The following is an 18,945-nucleotide window of genomic DNA, read 5'->3' on the forward strand; positions in this document are numbered from 1 at the left end:
CTGTCTGGTGAATACAAAGTCAAAAAATCTGCCTGAGATGTGAAATGCAAAGGGGAGCAATGGACAAAAAAAACTTACATACGAAGAGAGTTTGCGTTAACTACCCCTGTGGATAATAATAGATCTCTTTCCTTTTCTCCTAGTTTCTGAAACTAGGTTAGGCCATTGGTTACTACAAAATTACAAATAGAGTGTTTACCTTCAGACTGCAATCCCGTCAGTTTAAACGCCACAAAATACAATAGTACAAGTTGCAACCAAATCATAATGATAAATCTAAGAGTACCATGTATTCTGATATGTAGATTTTCAAATATACGAGCTTTATTAGCTTCCTTCAATTTATTGCAACTGTAAGCACTTCATCCAGCATCATGATTCCCCTTTTCTTTATTTGAATTCATTTGGCTGATCAAATTACAGGAATCTGCACAGAAAATTCTATGGTTAAATCAGAATATCACAAATCCAACTTGCACGTTAGGCATCAGAAAACCTTCTCTACATCAATCAATTTGTTTTAAGATATATAAATATATATATATATATATATATATATATATATAATTTATTTTTATATACACACACAAGAATACATCAACAATGTATTACCCATCTATGCTGCACAGTCATCTACAACTGTTACCTACCACCATATAAAGCATGTCTTTTTCCAAAAATTGAACTTGTTACTGTAACCACAATTCCACGTGAAACAGAGAGGCCAAATCTACTAGGTATACCAGTACAATTTTTTTTTGTGGCAGAGAAAACCAAAATATATCACCAAATAGTCTTTTTTATCTTTCCTGGGTTCCGGGTGTAAGTTGATGGAAACTGAGAGGAGACTCCATGAAAAAAAAGACCACTAATGATCTTTCGAGCAAATTATACTATTTGCACTCTTTTCCCTGAAATCAAAACAAATCATACAATACCCCATATGGATGCTTAATTGATAAAAAAGAACAGGAGTAGAACTTACATGTCTGCCTGGATAGGTTTGCCAGCACAAAATAACATATGCCTCAACCATCGAGAAATCCAAGGGGTTATTTCCGTGGAGGTAAATTTGTGGCAACAGATCTGAGGTAAAAAACAAAAACAAAAAAGCTTCTTTACCAACCAGTTCAGAGATGGGAGTTCAGAGCAAGGTAACTCCAAAAAGTAGGTTATTATTATACCTCTTTCATCTATTTATAGCCTATTTCCTTCATTAAATGGCGATAGCTTCGCCCACGCATTACCCGTTGCCATAAGTATGTTACACGTTCTCCAAATCTCATTTGCATCTTTTGCTGAACAAGCCTAACCACCAAGAAAATGCAAAGGGTTGAGTCACGGACTGATGGTAGAAAATTGTGGTAGTCAATTTATGAAATAACTGACCATCTCGCAAGGCACCTCTGGATGCCTCGAGTTATTGGCCGAATAAAAGATGGATCTCTCTGTTTATATAATAAGCCCACCTAACAATATGATAGTGTTAGTCTGATCTTTAATACTTAATCATCTCAAACTTAAGTGTCAATGCAAAGATCAATAACTGCTTTAAAACTGTGTACCTCCAACATCGCAACAATTGAAGGATCGTCCAGTATTTCAAGGCTATCGTCGGCTAAAAAATTAACCTACTCAAGACGGGAGATGAAAAATATTAAAATCCATGACCAAAATCTGGGAAGGTATCTCAAATCACATCCAAGCAACATCTTATTAAGCAAAAAATTAATTTTACATAACAGGATGAAGAGGTCCCTCAAGATCAACAACTATTCAACAGAAGTGATAAGTTAAATACATCCCAACCGTGTTTGTGACAGAACGCTACTAGTACTGACCAGACAGTCTAGAAATGTATCATCAAATTAGGCAGCATTTGACCACAACATCAAAAAATCTCCTTTATATCCATATTAAAGTGGCATCTTTTAGTGCTTACAACCGATTATTGCATTTTTGTAAAAACCAATAAAAAAGAGTTCCATGTCAAATTTTTAATAAAGAAATTTATGAAGAAAGAATTGTGCACCATGTCATCCATAAGACACTATTGTCCTAAGCTCCTAGATTCATCTTCACTTGATCCTTGCCATTGTTATCATCAATCCCTACTGTAGCATATACCTATAAGAATTTTGGTTAAACCATGATTCACTTATACCTCTGGTCTATCATTTCAAACATATGAGAGAGTAGCAGCAAAATACACAAAGACCAAATAAATAAGAGATCCATGTCATCTTTAGTTTAAAAATTTTACCTACGAGGACTTCAATTAAACCATAATTAACCCACACCTTTGGTCTATCATTTCATCCCTGAGTAAGAAGCAAAAGAAGTAAATTGATCAAGTTCATAAATTTATTTTTTTCTCATTACAAAATCCTCTTTTGATGGGGTGAACAACATTACTGCTTCTTTCTTACCTTGCACCATTGTGAAATATAACATCAATATCAAGAATAGACAACCTCTTTCAATGGCATTTAGAAACTAGACTGTCAATAACAGAGTGGTAAAATAAAAAGGACAAAAATGACAAAAGAAAATAAATCCTGGGAAGAGAAATGCAAGCTTTGATGATTTACATGCAAAATCGATCAAAGGACCATTTGCAAACATTTTCCCCTTAATAAAATAAACTGATCAATATTTCAATGACAAACATCACTGTGACCACAGAAACAATGGAAGAATATGCAATGGAATTCAAAGAAATAAAGTACAACGATCAAAGACATTTAGAGAAAGCAAGAAGTTCACGTGAGACCAAATGATCTAGCTAGTAAATTGGATCAAAAGCAGTAAAGAGTGTATAATGAGATCTCTTACACCAAATTCAACATTCACAAATGATTGGACAAAATCCATGAGTTGAATCTTTGCCCACTTTAAGGATGCAACAGGATCATCAGTGTGAGGTGGATGTCTCCAAGGAGCACCAAAATGTAATCGATCTATGGGAACTGTTCCAGTACGTACATCAGAAGCAAACTTCTGTAGAATGACTAGAACTGATTCCATTGCTGGGTTCACCACAGTTACCTGGTACGGAACAAATTAGAAACAAGAAACCCTAGAAAATGTTTTTGACCAGATTTAGGTCACTCTAATGATCACTCTTTGGATATGTATTAGAATTCAATGGGAAACAGAAAAAAAGTGTAATTCAGATGTAGGTCACTCTTTGGATATGTATTAGAATTCAACATTTCTAAACTTCACATATCGTAATGGAATCATGATTTTGTATTATATTTGCCCATGAATACTAGTACAGAGGAGAAATAGTAATACTAATAAAAGATTACTATGCTAGAACATGACGTTATTTTAAGTAGATCCAACACCAGCAAAAGTTTAAAGCATCATGCTGCCAATAGGAAGATTCTCAAACAACTGTCAGTGTCCTGCTCTTATTCGACATAGAGGTTGGACAATAATTGAAAAAAGGAAAGCAACAGCTCATGAACACAGTGATTTTAATATATAAGCCAAGTTTGCAGGTATTACACAAGACTAGAATAAAACAATGTCTTTGAAGAAAATAAAATATTTGAGTCAAGAAATTAGACCAAATCAAATCATTAGTTAAGATTTTATGCACTTCAGAAATACAAAGAATAGTAATATAAGAGAAATAAGGTCTCACATAATTATTGAGTATGCCACCACCTATGTGCGTTGCAAATGTCATGATAAACCTAATTTTTTTCCTTCAGATAAACATTATCTTTTACTATACAATATAAATTGCATTATATCATGGTAAATCACATTTAACTCAGGTACAAGATCATGAGCACAAAAGAAGACTCATGTACATAACCCATATACCAATATATGCATTCCTCAATCATAATGAATGGCGTCGAAATAAGGTATTGAGGCTCCTTGTTCTAGAGTACAGCTCATGATTAAATTGATATGCTACTTAGTTACTTTCCGAAAAAGCAACAGAGCACTCCACATGAGTTACCTCTCAATCTTGCAGATGGTAAGCAAACTACTTAAGGGGAAAAAACACTTACTTGCAGATATGCCAAGTATGCATCAACAACATCCTCAAAATTACTACTGCCATCCCGCATTACCCTGAGAAAAAGGTGCTAGTAAGTCACATGCAATCAAAACTAGAAAACTGTAGTGCCTAATTTCACATACATCGAACTACAACTAGCACGCCAATAGAAACACAAATAATAGGCATATATTATCATTTCTTAAATATATGATTTGTGATATCTATGCTTCATAAACATGATAATATAGCATGCTCATGTTATCGACTTTTAAATTTTAAGTACATGACTTCAAGAATGTTATATGCAAAGTTCTTTAAAATATTGTTCAAAGTATATATAAGCAACGATATCTATTTTTCTTTTAAGTATGTTTACAGCAAAAAACTACGAACCTCCAGCAAGATACGCATATGTGCTAGCGAACTTGAGATGTGCCTAATGGGGCCTAATGGGCTGAGCCCAACCCATCAAGGCAGCCTACTAAGCAGCTCTATTCCATCTCCTCTCTATTTTGTCTTATTCTCCTCCCTAAACCAAATAACAGCACAATTCCTTTCCCTAATTAATAAATATAATTATTTAAATAAAAAATATGTTATTAAATTAAGAAAATCAGGGACAAAATCACAATGTCACATTAATAAAAAGTTTCAAAAATCAAAACAATAAAATTTTACATCAAATCTATTGAGTTACTCTGTACACTTGCCATTTATTATGAAACCTAACAATAATTTTAAATAAATAAAAATTAATAGTATTAAAATCAAAATAATATATTATTAATCTAATAAAAAAATACAATTATTAGTATACATTAGCAGTATACTGTTAATATACTGTTAACAGTATAGTCAGAAGAGTGTGAGAAGACCGAGGCTGTTGAGGCAACGACAGCGATAACAGGCGACAGCTATAGTTGGAGCGGGAGCGGCGAGCGATAGCGAGAGTGGGAGCTGCGAGCGACAGCGAGAGTGGCGCGTTGTCACGGACAAACTTCGAAACAGGGTGTTTGATATAATGCTTATGTATGTCCGTGTCTTTTGGCATGTTCATGCCTTGTACAGAATGTAGAGGGGCAGCCGAAGGCTTATAAGTCCCATTTTAGTTGGGTTGGTGGCCTCTTTAGGCTTGTAAATAAAGGTTGTGTCATGTGGACACGTGCGAGAGCTTTTCGGTCTGTAATGGACCATTTTACCCTTTGTTGTGCCACTGTTCAGAGCTTGTAAAGTCTGTTTGTAATTTGCATTGTCTATGAAGTGTTTTTCGGACATGTTTGCTTGTGGATCCCGATTGAGGCGTTCTCTTTAACCCGTTCTCTCTTTTGTTGGTCCTAAGGGACAATGGGAGGCTTCGGGGAGGCTGACCTTTGCGGACGGACGCGCAAGGGTGCCGCACGACTTAGGCAAAACCAGCTAAATCCGTGTCATATGGTATCAGAGCGGGACAAGCACTCATAGAAACACTTGATATGCAAACGTGGGGGACCTAGTGGGGCTGCATGGAGGGAAGTCAGCAACGCGCGACCGTTTGAGGGAAAACGGGCATGGAGATGTAGGGAAAAGAGTCGCTCAGAGGAGCGGGCATCTGACATTGGCATTCAGAGGAATGGCCAACCCTTCGCGCGAGAGGCACCACGAGAACAGGCAAGCTTGGAAGAATGCGGAGCGCACAAAGGTTGGGATGGCTGAGTTTGAGCTACGACTCAACGTTGACAACTTTACTTGATGGTGCTCAAGGCAAGCGAGGCGCTTGGCAAAAGGACGAGACCATGCAAAGTGGAATGAGTTGCTCAGCGACCGAAAGAGTTGTGCAAAGCTCACAGAGGTGAGGGGAATTGCTAACTCGAAGAATTCGGTACTCATGCATGGGCTTGTATGCGGACGATGGATTGTTCGTGGCCATCCCAAGGCGGTCGAGACTCGGCGCCATGGAGCATTGAAACTTTCTCTTCGGCATGCGAAGGATACGTCCGGAGGAGGCTGAAGTGTGCAACGAGTTCAGCATGTTGCTAGGCCTTGAGGGGTGCAGCGGTGGCTGTATTGACGTGGAGGCGCAATCTAGCAAGTGTGTTTGCAAGAGGCAGAACAATGCACAGTTTGTTCAGCAGATCGGAGTAGTCCAAGGGGATGGTGGTCTCCGAAACGAAGAGAGATGTTGCTCCAACGGGACAGTTATCCAGGAGGGATAAGTCTCAGCTCTCCAGAGGGAGAATCATGTGAGACGAACTTCACATGTTGAGGAGGAGTACCTCACAAACAACAACTCCACGAAGCTCAATGGACCGAGCAAGCAGCGAGGAGTTGTCACATGATCTCGCTCGAGAGAATGCATGGGTGGATGCATTGCGAGATCAAGTGGGGGAGCGACCCAAAGCAACTCAAATGAAGGCACACTTGGAGTCGATGTGGAGATCGGACTCAAGGGAGGGCTGACCCGTGGAATGGTGGGCGCGAGGGCCACCATCGACTCAATGCAAAAACGAGGAGCGGAGCAACTTGGGTGTAACTTGGAGAAGTACCCAAGCCGCATGAAGGGAGCCAGCATAGAAGTTGGAACGTGGAGCAGAGGCATAGTGCTTTCCTTAGACAGAGGTCAAGGACATGAAATCTTGCAGAGGCAATAGTAGGATCATGTTGTTCCATGGGTCCTTCATTCTGACGGAGCGGACTCATCTTGCATGGTGCCAAAGACGAAGGGAGCTTCGGGGCACATGCACCTTATCTCGGAGAAGCATTTGATGGAGGAACTAAGGTGACTCAATTTGCGGAGGCGAAGTTGGGTTCAGAAGGCCTTAGCACGGGGCAAGAGGACGCAGAGGCGGGTACTCTTGAAGAATATGCCACAGTGTTGCCATTCAAAGTTGCCATGAAGGAAGCGGTGCGCAGCGGAGATTGTGCTGGTAGGGGCAGAGGCCCAGGATCCAGACAATGGTGCACAAATTACAGTGAAGTCGGTGGACTTCGGGAGCTACTAGGCGACGGACTGTCCTAGAGCGGTGCTTCATCTAGGTGTGACCCAAGAGTGGGTGGATGAAGGTCGATTGCCAAAGGAGCGAACAAAATCGAAGGTGGAGGAGACCCTGCGATGTATTGGCAGAGGCCACACATGGAGGGTTCACAATTCGAGTTTATTCCACAAGGATCAGAATGCAATGGAGATGTCACCAGGAGGCGACATGGTGCAGCGGATCGTGGTGGAACAATTCGTGGCAATGCGACACACACGACATAGTCCCGTGAGGGATGAGATCATATGGAGGTATGATCGGGAGCTACTGGGAGCTCCGCTTTGGTGAACAACATGACGACAAGAAGGGCTATCTATGGATTCAAGGAGTGAAGGCCATGGTACCGCAGAGGCGGGTCTTCCGTGCGTGCATCGAATTTTGCATCGGACGAAAACCTTGGTCATCAGCATATGGGGGCTGTGTTCCACTAAGGGAAAAGTTCGAAGGCAAGTACCAGTGAGTTCCATGGGAGGGACTTGATCATGCAGAGGTATGATCGAAGCAGCTGGAGAGTTGGACTGCTCCAGAGCTCATATTCGCTTAAGGGAGCCCGACAAGTCAGAGGACAAGGTCGAGTAAGCGAACGTTGCTACCAAGGAAGCTAAGGAGAACAGAATCGGTGCAAACTCTACAACGTGATGGCAGAGGCCAGGCATGGGAGTTGCAATCTGTCTTTCCATCGACCAAACAGACTGCTTAGAGAACACAGAGGTGTTGAAGCAGGGGGTCGAACGGGGCGAGGAAGCGACGACGAGTCCAGAGGGACTTAGCTACCCAAAATCAAGCAATCAGTTAGAATCGAGGTGGACTCGGAGGAGTGTCACGGAGGCATATCTACTGATTGTGAAGAAAAGGGATGGAGATGCGAGGCGACGGATAGTAGTGCCATGGGCATGGCAGCGCCATGGTACCGCAGAGGCGGGACTTCCGTGAAAGTCATTAATCCCTTGCTCTCATGGAGGGAGAGCGCTTGGTCGTAAAAGGGGCCGAGGAGGTGGAGAATGCAGAGGCAATCTTCAAGTACCGAGACAAGGCTGAAGGGCAGAGGCCGAAGAACTTCGTAAGACCGGTGTCAACAAGTTTCTCATCAAGATAGCCGTAAGTGAAGGACTTCGGGTCATGCAAGAGTGCACGACCAAGGAACGAAGCAAGCAGTACGCGGTGCTGTACCTTTGCTACTCAGTGGAGTAGGCGGCAGGGTTGATGGAGAAGACGGTACAATCCTAGAGGCGACCTCATCTATCAGAGAATTACTCCAAGTTGGGGTGAAAACTTCCTGCATTCCAGAAGTTCAATGGCATTGAGAAGGTGAATCACAGTAGCTAACTCAACGCAAGGAGTGCAAACACTTCAAGTACTTCAGAAGTGTGAGCAAAGAGCAGGCGAAGGCCAGTAACCAGCTCGATGCATGAAGTACAATCTCGAGGAGGCGGGCGAAGTCAAGTAACCTTTGCCTTCTCAACTCTTAAGAGAATGGGCGAAACCGAGTACCCCAGTTCTCTTATCTATCCAGCAGAGGAGCTCTGCACAAGTTCAAAGACCCTTCGAAGATAATGGAAGACAATAGTTGTCAAATCCTCACCAACGGTGATCAGTGCTACTGAGAGTAGATTGTCCGCTTCATTTCCCAACGAAATGCCAATCGAAAGCGGAAGTGATGCGAACCTACTTGGATGCGACAACTAACTGAAAGAAGAGTCAATGAGCAGATTTTGTGGAGGAAGGACCCGAAACTTCAGAAGTTTGCGAGGCGATGCTCGTTAAAGCTCCAACAAGCATCCACCCAGTTCAAGTAGCATGTGGAAATTTTGAGAAACTGGCGCAGTAAGAATGGTCTTTTCCTTCATTTGGTGGATCCGCAGGAATCAACGAGGATCAACACAACTCAGCCAACCCCACACCAGAGTCAGAGTCATTGGTGAGTTGAAGCAGCATGGCGGATCAAAGGTTCGACTACTCAAAAACAGCAGCGGAGAGCAGCTGGGAGCCAGGAGGTGTATTGCAGCTGGAGCAGAAGACTGAAGACTCAGCAAAGGCGAAGAGTTGCAGTGTTCACAAAGGCTTCGACGAGGACGTCGAAGGGATAAGTGGGGGAGAATGTCACGGACAAACTTCGAAACAGGGTGTTTGATATAATGCTTATGTATATCCGTGTCTTTTGGCATGTTCATGCCTTGTACAGAATGTAGAGGGGCAGTCGAAGGCTTATAAGTCCCATTTTAGTTGGGTTGGTGGCCTCTTTAGGCTTGTAAATAAAGGTTGTGTCATGTGGACACGTGCGAGAGCTTTTCGGTCTGTAATGGACCATTTTACCCTTTGTTGTGCCACTGTTCAGAGCTTGTAAAGTCTGTTTGTAATTTGCATTGTCTATGAAGTGTTTTTCGGACATGTTTGCTTGTAGATCCCGATTGAGGCGTTCTCTTTAACCCGTTCTCTCTTTTGTTGGTCCTAAGGGACAATGGGAGGCTTCGGGGAGGCTGACCTTTGCGGACGGACGCGCAAGGGTGCCGCACGACTTAGGCAAAACCAGCTAAGTCCGTGTCAGCGTGACAACGGAAGCGGCGACAGCAGTAGCGAGCAGCGATTGTGACAACGGCGAGCAGTCGGTAAGCAGCGATTGTGACAGCGGCAAGTAGCGACAGTAGTGACGAGCAGCGACAGTGACAACGGCAGCAAAGAGCAACGACAACGAAGAAGATATTTCGACGGCAAAATCACGAGTGTTAGGGTTGGGGAAGTCGGGGAAATCGCGAGAGGGAGCTTGATATCGGTGATTTAGTTGGTTCGATTGAACCAACTAAAGCACCGGAGACCAACCAGACCTAAAAATCTAGTTCGGTCGCCTAGTTTAACCCAGGCGCTCACCCGAAGCGCCCGGCGCCTGAGCTCGGGCGAGCGCCCAGGCGGCGCCTCTTTGAAGCACGCCGCCTGAAAATGAAGCGAGGCGCTTGAGCCTCACCTTGCCTCCCCCGAGCACCTAGGTGAGCGCCCGAGCGCCTATTGTAATCATTGCTATAAAATAATGGTACTACGTACTTTGTGCACTCAAAGTATATTTGCAAGCATATTTTGAATAAGATCGTCATGAGCTGGGTATAAGCACGATGTTAATGTGTGCATTGCATAAGCATAAAAATATATTGCATGCATGTATGTGTATTAATGACATGCAATGTGAAAGTAACATATTTGCTATGACATACAATGTGAGAGTACACATATATGTTATGATGCGCGATGCACATATACGACATGTGATGTGGAGTGCATGAATATGCTATGACACAATGCATGCATATATTATGACATGCGGTGTGGGAGTTCATATATATGTTACAACGTGCAGCGTGGGAGTGCACGTATATGTTATAACGTGCGATGTTGGAATGCACTTGTATATTATAATGTGCGGTATGAAAATGCATGCATATATTATGACGTGCGGTGTGGGAGTGCACATATATGTTATGATATGGAGTGTATAAGTTCATGGATGTGTTATCATTCCTACTCATGCACATATGCATTTTAAGTTACTTCAACTCCAAATTTTACCTCTTTATTTTGCATTTGTTATAATACGGTGTTATATTTACGAAAGAAGTCATAAGATGATGTATTTACTAAGGTTCGCAATTTTGTACAGTACCGGAGTATCGAGCTCAACTCGGTACGGTATAGTAGGAGTATACCGAGCGATACATTTTGGTGTACCGCTCGATATATATATATATATATATATATATATATAGTGTAAAAAAAAAGGCAACGTCGCCTCGTTTTTTGCTCGTGTGGGGAGAAGAAACCAAGGTTTCCTTCTCGCGCAAAAAAGGGTGACAAGGCGACGTCTCCGCCTCGTCACCTCGTTTCTTTTGCCCATGTGGGGAGAAGCAACGTCGCTTCAATGACGCTCGGTTTCTTCTCCCCGCGACGTCGCCAAGGCTTCTTCTCCCCACGCGGATGAGAAGTCGCTGACGATGCCGAGGCCTCGTCGCCTCAGACGAGGAGGCAACATCTCATCTGCGACATCCGACGAGGGAGGGCGACGACGTATCAGGATCGTCGAGGGAGAGAGATGCCGAATCTCCAAGTTCTCCCTTTTCTTCTCCCTCTTCTTCTCCCTTTCTTTCTTCTCCCTCCACTAATACCACCTAGTAGCAGGCGACGACGATCAAAATTGACTGTCACCGACTGATTTAGGGTGGTAACAGGGTGGAAACAGCCCCAATCAACGGTACCGCCCGGTAGTAGGAGGTCCGCGTACCAATTTGTTGGCGGATCGATACGTACCACCCGTTACGAGCAGTATTATTCGAAATTAAAATCCTTGATGTTACTATTAAATTTATAAATATGATTTCGAAATGTTACATACATGACATAATGCATACTCACCTAAATAAAACTATAGGGGCTTATACTTATTGAGTTATTATCACTTATTGTAGATCATATTTTTGTAGGTAAAGACACTAGTACCCCACCAAAGTGATAGGTAGGGAGGCAAGCAAGTGCGAGCCCATGCCAGCGTAGATATAAATGATGACCTATGAGCATTTTTGTGTATATAAATTTCGAATAGGATATACATGTGTTTTTCTTTCAATTGTGTTTATAATTGTGTACAATTATCAAATACTATTGTGTACAGGAGAAACATTATCATTTTATTTACCAAGTTAGCATATTTCAAAATTGCACACTTTTCTACTACTATTATTGATAGCAGTAGTAAAACTAAAAAATGACATCCTACCTTAGCCATGCATATATGATATGTGTGAAACTAAGAGTAAGGTGTTTAAAAAGCATTCCTAGAAGATGAAGTATTTCCTAAATTATTGACAGAGCATATCAATAATAACCTTGATCAGAAAATAAAGCCTTGGAGAAATAAAGAAGGTAAGCCAAACCACAAAATGTCCACACTTTATTTCAAGACAAATAGAAAACAAATGATTAATTAAAACAATTAGATCCATCCCTATCAATTGAAATTGAACCTTGAATTTTACTCAAATCTTGTTATTCATGGATATGGACTGAGAAGAGGACATGCAAACTGGAAGTGGTACATATTAAAATATGTAGCTACTTCTAAATCCTAATAAACTTATTCAGTTAGAAGAAAAGGTAGTTACTTACTCCAAGTAATAACTACTTTTTTTAAGCATGTAAAGCTCAGAAAGTTGCCGAGGATTTGGACCAAGAACCTCATCAATCACTTTCCACTATCACTTCACAAAAGATGTATTTAGTATATAGCATTAAAGTTGTTCGGAAATAAATAATTAGCAGGAAGAAGTAATGACCAACAAACATAAAGAAGCAAAAGAGGAAAATTTTCATAATGATCAAAGAGTCACTACTACCTCAGATTCACTAAAGAACTGAGAGACCATATGCAGCTTAGCTTCTTGATGCGTCCAGCCGAAAGTCTTTAAGATATTGGTTTCAAATGCAAGTTAGCCAACAATACAAAAAGCATGCACAAAGGCAGAATAGAAATCAGTAATTCACCAAAGAGAACATTTACCAAACAAAAAATGTTGATTTGTTAAATTACTAATAATATTGAAGATTCAACAAAAAGGAAAAAGAGCACAGGAAATGTACCTCACGTGAGATAAAAATGTCTGGAAATCCAAAGTCAATGAATGCTTGGTAGGAATAGTAACTGGAAAACACAAGACAATCAAGTATTTCATATATAAGAAATAAAGCAAAATATACCGCAGATAAAGTTAATAGATGCAGTAAAAGAATATGCAGAGATTCTTGTTTGGAAGAAAAGGATGCTGCACCATCTTGCTCGAGTCAATAAACAAAAAAAAATGAAAAAAAATCAACTACATCAGATATGTCAAGAAATGCACGTTTGGACGTCTGGATGATAACAGGCAAGACCAAAAACATGTTACAGGTTCCTTTAAGCATCAGCCATGAGCAATTGACTGCATCCCTAAAACCATGAAGTTTTGGCTGAAACAACATCATATGGGACAAAGATTACCATTCCAACAAAAGGGCTTGGGGACCACCCCATTTCATGAAACTTAGGCAGCAATTTCCAGACTTCAACCAAATTTTAGATGAACTAAACCAGCTACATAACTTCAAATTTCAGATTAATTAACTGAAGTGGACTGGTCCAGTTTCACTTTTCAATTCAGAACAGATTAGCACTCGTGACTCTAGGCCTTCTGATTCCGTGGTGGCTACACCTGTTCTCAACTCATCACCAATGGGCCTAAGGGAGAAAAAGCTGCATGAGAGAGGATATCAGACTAGGAGTAAGTAATTTTTTTCCTTTTTCTACCCAGCTTTTTCTTGGGATACTGAAGACATGTATCATCCCAGCTGACAGTCCAACCCACAACCTAGATCAGAAATAAGACATCAAACCCTTACATGAAAATAGATATGGCATCAAATATGTACAATATAATCTACGGATGGAAAGAAGGCATTTTTTTTCATAAGCACATGATGGAACCCACAAAGTTGAGCACCAACTGAGCTACTGAGTTCTCACATTTATATATCCTTTAGAAGACACCATCACAATCCATCAGATGGATAGAACCATTATTTTTTTAGTAATAAAACATGCATCTCAAACAGAAATTTAATTTGCAGGATTTGAGTATCAAAGCAGATGACTGCTTAAAATGAGTATGCTCGAAGGACACAGATTACACTATCACATAGAATGAGATGCCTGAGTCAATTGATGAACAGTACCCCAGTTAATATTGCTGATGAGTAAAACAAGAAGCCATCTAGTAGAATAGATTCTTCGCCCAAGATATAGACCCAATCTTAACAAAACAAATAATATTAATAAGAGCATCAAAACTAAAATCCTACTGGCAAAATGATAGAAATACCAATTTAATATAAGATATTTATAGTGTTACGGTACTGCACTCAACTTTCCTTAGTGTCAAGGATTTATCGTTTATGAGATTCACAGCTCTGTACCTATAAAAAAATGCTGATGCATGATTAACAAAGATATAATTAAAATGATATTGTCCAAGAAGAGAAAGTTAACTATCATGTATGAACATAAGTGCTGAAGAGGATAACATCGGAGCCTTACCTATCTGATGTTACAAGAATGACAGGCAAGCACCTATCGTTCGCACCTAGGGCTATCAATCTCCATATGAAACTATCATGATACACTGCAGCAGAAACTGTTGAGTCATCTGAAAAAATAGCCTTTCGCAGAACGTCAACATTGTTTATAACCAGCTTAGGCTGCATTAATAAGATGTTACAGGAACACATAAGATATTTAAGTTTGTATCAGATACATATACCAGATCTTTCCACAACAAGGAGCCCATGGCAAAGACAATCAAAATAGACAAAAGTTGTACGTTACTTATTGGTTTAATAGAGGTGTATAAATGATAGAGGAAGAAAGAAGAGGAAAGAAGGAAGAGAGAAGACAATGAGAGAAGACAAGAGAAGCCCTTTCCTTGCTTAGATATCCTTGCTTAGATAGGAGAGAAACAAAAGGATCACTCAAAATCATGTATTTCTCTTCAAATACCTCCACTTCTGGAGAGGAAGAAAAAGGGAACATGGAGACAAGTTGGTTCCATCCATTTCTATCACAATATTTGAAACCAAATGAGTGAAAGTCTCTTCACCTCTCTTGTTAATTTATTATAACAAAATAAGAGAATAACTTTAACATAATGAGAGAATAACTTTCTCGTCTTCTACCTCCTCATCTCCATTCAATCAGACCAAGAAGTTTTCATGTCAGCATTCCAAGCATAAGCACAAGAGACAGACTCAAAAAATCGAGAAACAATCAGGATGCTCAGCTGAGATTCATCACCAGAAACTTTTCTGCTAAAGAGTTGGCATGATGTCAACTTTGCTGATCATGTACTTTTTAAAAACACTTTGTTGATCAACCAGCAGATGAAAAAACTAATCATCAAGATTGCATGCAATCAACTTCTGTGCTTCTTAAAAAGAAACAAAACTTGGAGAAAGAACACAGGTGAGTGATCCAACTCAACCATTTGAGAGATATGTGACATACCAAAATAAGAACACCCTTTACGACTTCAAGAATTATTTACCCAGTATATCAAAATAGGGCTTTGGCAAGCATTAAGTGCAAAATTTAGAATTCAGAGTCTATGAAACAATCTAAAAAGCAGAAATGATACGGGAGCGTCTAATTTGCTATAATCAACTCGTGTAAATCTTGTTGATCCTATAGTATTCTCTACAGCCCACAATGTTTATCCTATAGCCTTTAATCCAGACCTCTCAAATATGACAATCCATAAACCAAATGAGTTGCAAGCTCATTTTCCAAACCTGCAGATATCCCAACTTGATTGAATAGCCCGAATTGATTGTTAAAATGTTAAGGGGCATGTCTTTATAAGTCGAAAAAAAACTCAGACTCTTAACTTTCCAGCTGTTTCATTAATAAATGATCTGGTGGGCAAATTCAAAGAAAAAATTAATTCAACTAATCTTCATAACCAAGGAATGCATTAAAGTACTTAGATATCAACAGTAAAGTAACAAATTTCATAATTTTCTATGCATGGAGGATTGTTTTATACACTAGTATTTATTTTGATGTTTTAGAGTTAAAAAGGATTCAGACTTTGATTGTATTTCTTGGATATTTCCTTGAGTAGTGAGTCTTTTTTTTTAAGTTCTGTATTATTGTTTAATTGTCCTTCGGGTGGTGAGTTTCTTTATCCCTTTGTGATTTTAAACTTGATGAATCCATTTATCTCCAATCCAAATATGTCCATTCTTTACCTGGAAGAAGTCGACTTCCGCTGCTGCAGAGAGGATGTCGAGCAAGATGCAGGGCCAATCGGTTGAAGAATTCGCCAGAGACCTTGAGAACCCTCCCGTCCAGTTTAGATGTTTCATGGGCTCCCTCCTCCACTCCTGATGCATTCCTATCACCTCCTTCGCAAGCTTTAACGATGTCACCGCCTCCCTCATGTACGCCACCTCGTCCATGGAGTATTTCCTAGTACCACCAGTGACCATTGCCTTCTCCTCCGCCACAGCAAGAGAGACATTGATCTCCCCTGTTCCAATCCGCACTGAGAAGGCGAGCAACGCCTTAGACCAGAGGGCGGAAGCAGAAGCCGCCTCGTCCTTCTTAGACAGGCGACCGGGGCCAATGATGCGTCGGAGGGCGGTGTCGAGGCCGTGCCATTTGTTTAATGCGGTGAAGACGTCACGACTGCCGATGGTACCGCGGCGGACCCCGTGGTCGACCAGGGCCTCGAGTTCGCGCTCAAGGCGTCCACGCAGGGCTCCCAGAGCCGGCAGCGCCGAGGCGGCGGAGAAAGAGGCCCAGGGGCGGGTCGCAGAAGGGTCTCCGGCGAGGTCGACGTAGGCTGCGACGTGGGGGCCCTTGTTCCACTCCGGAAGGAGACCTGCAAACAGGAACAAGATGAGATCCTTAACAACGAATATTAACCAGTGTAGGAGGGCGGAGGAGGAAGGGGACGGACGGTGGAGGAGAAGGGAGGTCTTGCCGACGCCGCGGGGGCCGTGAAGGACAACGGGTTGAGGGACGCGGTGGTGTAGGGCGTAGTTGTTAAGGATCGTCTCGAGGAGAGGCCGAGGGATGATCCGCCACCCCTCGGCCGCCGCCTTCACCGCGGCCTTCGCCACCTCCGCCGCCGCGGGACGCCCCATGTCTTGCGGCGGACGCAGTCGCCCCAAATCCTTGGCCTTTCGAGTCGGAAGAAGATGTTGTGGGCCGTTTCGTTTTCACAATAATTGCTTAGAATTTAGGGATTTAGTTCGATTCGATTGAACCGATCCGGTTCAGGCCTCGAAGGGTCACGGTGATTTAATCAAGTGTGACTTGCTATCTCTCCATGTCGAGGATGTTTATGTACGGTCTATCTAATATGTGATTTCCCTAAGTAACGAACGAACGAACGAACGCCTCATTTGAGTAATAACGAAGCACTCTTGTTTATTGTTTGTTTATTGTTTATGGGATCTTTGGTTAGAATCGCAATTGTAGTCGCTTTCGTATCCATCGTTTCACCGTCTTTTATCATCTACTATATATATCTAACAAACACAAATGATAAATATAATAAACCAAACATTCTAACGAGAGTATCTCTTTTCCTCTGTCTCGAATGTAATATAGTTGTTACGATTCATCATTATCTGGCCTTGCAAGTGGTAAGTCTTGTGCTAAAACAGATCATGACACAGGAATTTTGGCTGAAGAAGGCTTTTTTCCCTGTAAAGTCACTTTACCTATCTCGATAGGTCTTCTTAAGCTGTGAATGTCCAATTCAATCTCAAACATTCCAAGAAGGCTTTCCCCTGTTGCTTCTCCTTTTTCTCAACCCCACACAGCAAACCTCCTGCGGTCTTAGATATTATATCATCATCTTTTGAATATTCAACTTCTTACCTTTCGATTGAATGACACCTTGGCCCATGGACATGCCAATTTTTATTTCCCACGTCGAGGGAATATTTTTTTTCTTCAGCTTGGATTTGGTTCTAATAATATTATTATTCGATTTTGATACGTTGAGATACAATTAGATTTATTTGTCGATCCTTTGTGAGATAATTGATAAAGAGTTTTAATGTCAATAGCAATAGCAAAAGAGTGTGATGTTTCGCATTCTAAATGCAAAATTAGTAGACAAGGCATATAGGATTTCATAGAGCCGATGACCTCAAACATGCATTAACGAGGGCTAGGGGCAATTTCTCATACTTGTTGGTATGACTTGTGGTTGTTCCGCTACATCCGATGGTCGTCCTGTGTGTCAGCTACTTATGATAGAAAAGCCACCGTGAGAGATTTTTTTTTAATAAGAAAGAAAGAGCATCTCCAGCATGATTATAGGAAAATCAATAGAGATTCTTCAACCTATTATACAAGGTCAAAGAATTGATTAATTAAAATAAAATAAAATAAAATTATATTAATATATCTAACTAAAAAAAATAGATTAATAAAAATAAAAATATTTGTGTCATCTTCAGACAAATATATATCTAACTAAAAGTTCATAATCTAATTTTCAAATAGCCTCAATCATTCAACTATAAAATTTAATTTTATTATTAATAAAAATATACTATATATATAATTAATTATATAAATTTAAAAATACTTAAGGATGTAGTTCTCTTAGATTGAACTATCGTATAAATTCTAAAAAGACCACTAACATGCTTGTATAAAGATAATTTGTGTATGATCTTATCTTCCACCTTAACCATTGCATATATGTTATTATACATTTCTTTATTTTCATTAAAATACTTTTTGATATGGAATATTTCAACCTTAACCACAGATTTGACAACTAGCCACCATTAAGGAGCCCACGTGGAATGACCCAACATGTATTTATGGGAAGAATAGCATATTAGGATCAAGAGCACTAAGAGTGAATTAGTGTAGCGAAAAACTTTCGACGATTAAAGCAACGTTCGTATGATAAAATTGGAAAGTTCTTCAACTTAAGATCAAGCGAAAGTATAATTAAAGTAAAGCAACGGAGGCAGTTTGCAGTTAAGATAGAGAGCAGAATGTAAATGCAAACCGAGATTTAGAGTGGTTCGATCAATCTTGACCTACATCCACTTTTGGCTTTCTCATCCGATGAGGTCACCGATGTCCACTAAAGGCCTTCATTCAATAGGTGAAGACCAACCACCCTTTTGCAGCTTTATTTCTTTTGACGGGCTTAGGAGACAACCCTTACAGATTTTCATTCCTCTCTTGGATGATCAAAACTTAGAAGAAAAAAGGGAGAAGAACTTCTAGCCTATTACAACACTTTTAAGCTCTCAAATTCTCAGAATAAATGCAAGCTTTCGAATTTCTTTCATGCAAGAAAAGGT

General features: G+C 40.6%; 1 protein-coding gene across 4 annotated transcripts; it reads right to left on the minus strand.

Moving 5' to 3' along the window:
• Nucleotides 1–40: 40 nt before the first annotated feature.
• Nucleotides 41–16,842, minus strand: LOC135607492 (uncharacterized). 4 transcript variants are annotated; one of them, XM_065099362.1, is made up of 13 exons: nt 16,563–16,841; nt 15,850–16,484; nt 14,144–14,304; nt 12,655–12,715; nt 12,411–12,476; nt 12,184–12,269; nt 4,035–4,098; nt 2,836–3,048; nt 1,566–1,631; nt 1,390–1,469; nt 1,185–1,308; nt 986–1,086; nt 41–427 (listed from the first exon to the last, which is right to left on the minus strand). In XM_065099362.1, exons 1-11 carry the CDS (start codon nt 16,747–16,749, stop codon nt 1,194–1,196), a joined length of 1,734 nt encoding a protein of 577 aa, XP_064955434.1. In that variant the 5' UTR covers nt 16,750–16,841; the 3' UTR covers nt 41–427; nt 986–1,086; nt 1,185–1,193. The 4 variants fall into 4 exon arrangements, with proteins under 4 accessions (XP_064955434.1, XP_064955437.1, XP_064955438.1 ...); XM_065099364.1 differs by lacking the exon at nt 41–427 and adding an exon at nt 561–911; XM_065099365.1 differs by lacking the exon at nt 2,836–3,048 and having other exon boundaries at nt 16,563–16,842.
• Between the last annotated feature and the right edge of the window lie 2,103 nt (nt 16,843–18,945).

Source organism: Musa acuminata, chromosome BXJ2-3, assembly GCF_036884655.1.
Source record: "Musa acuminata AAA Group cultivar baxijiao chromosome BXJ2-3, Cavendish_Baxijiao_AAA, whole genome shotgun sequence".
Classification (NCBI taxonomy): domain Eukaryota; kingdom Viridiplantae; phylum Streptophyta; class Magnoliopsida; order Zingiberales; family Musaceae; genus Musa; species Musa acuminata.

Bases quoted from the DNA above. Each gene is read 5' to 3' on its own strand.
- LOC135607492 (XM_065099362.1), bottom strand. From the start codon at position 16,749: ATGGGGCGTCCCGCGGCGGCGGAGGTGGCGAAGGCCGCGGTGAAGGCG. The intron at 12,716-14,143 runs GTAAGGCTCCGA...TGTGTTTTCCAG, and splicing joins ATTCTTGTAACATCAGATAG to TTACTATTCCTACCAAGCAT. The intron at 3,049-4,034 runs GTAAGTGTTTTT...GTTCCGTACCAG, and splicing joins CATACTTGGCATATCTGCAA to GTAACTGTGGTGAACCCAGC.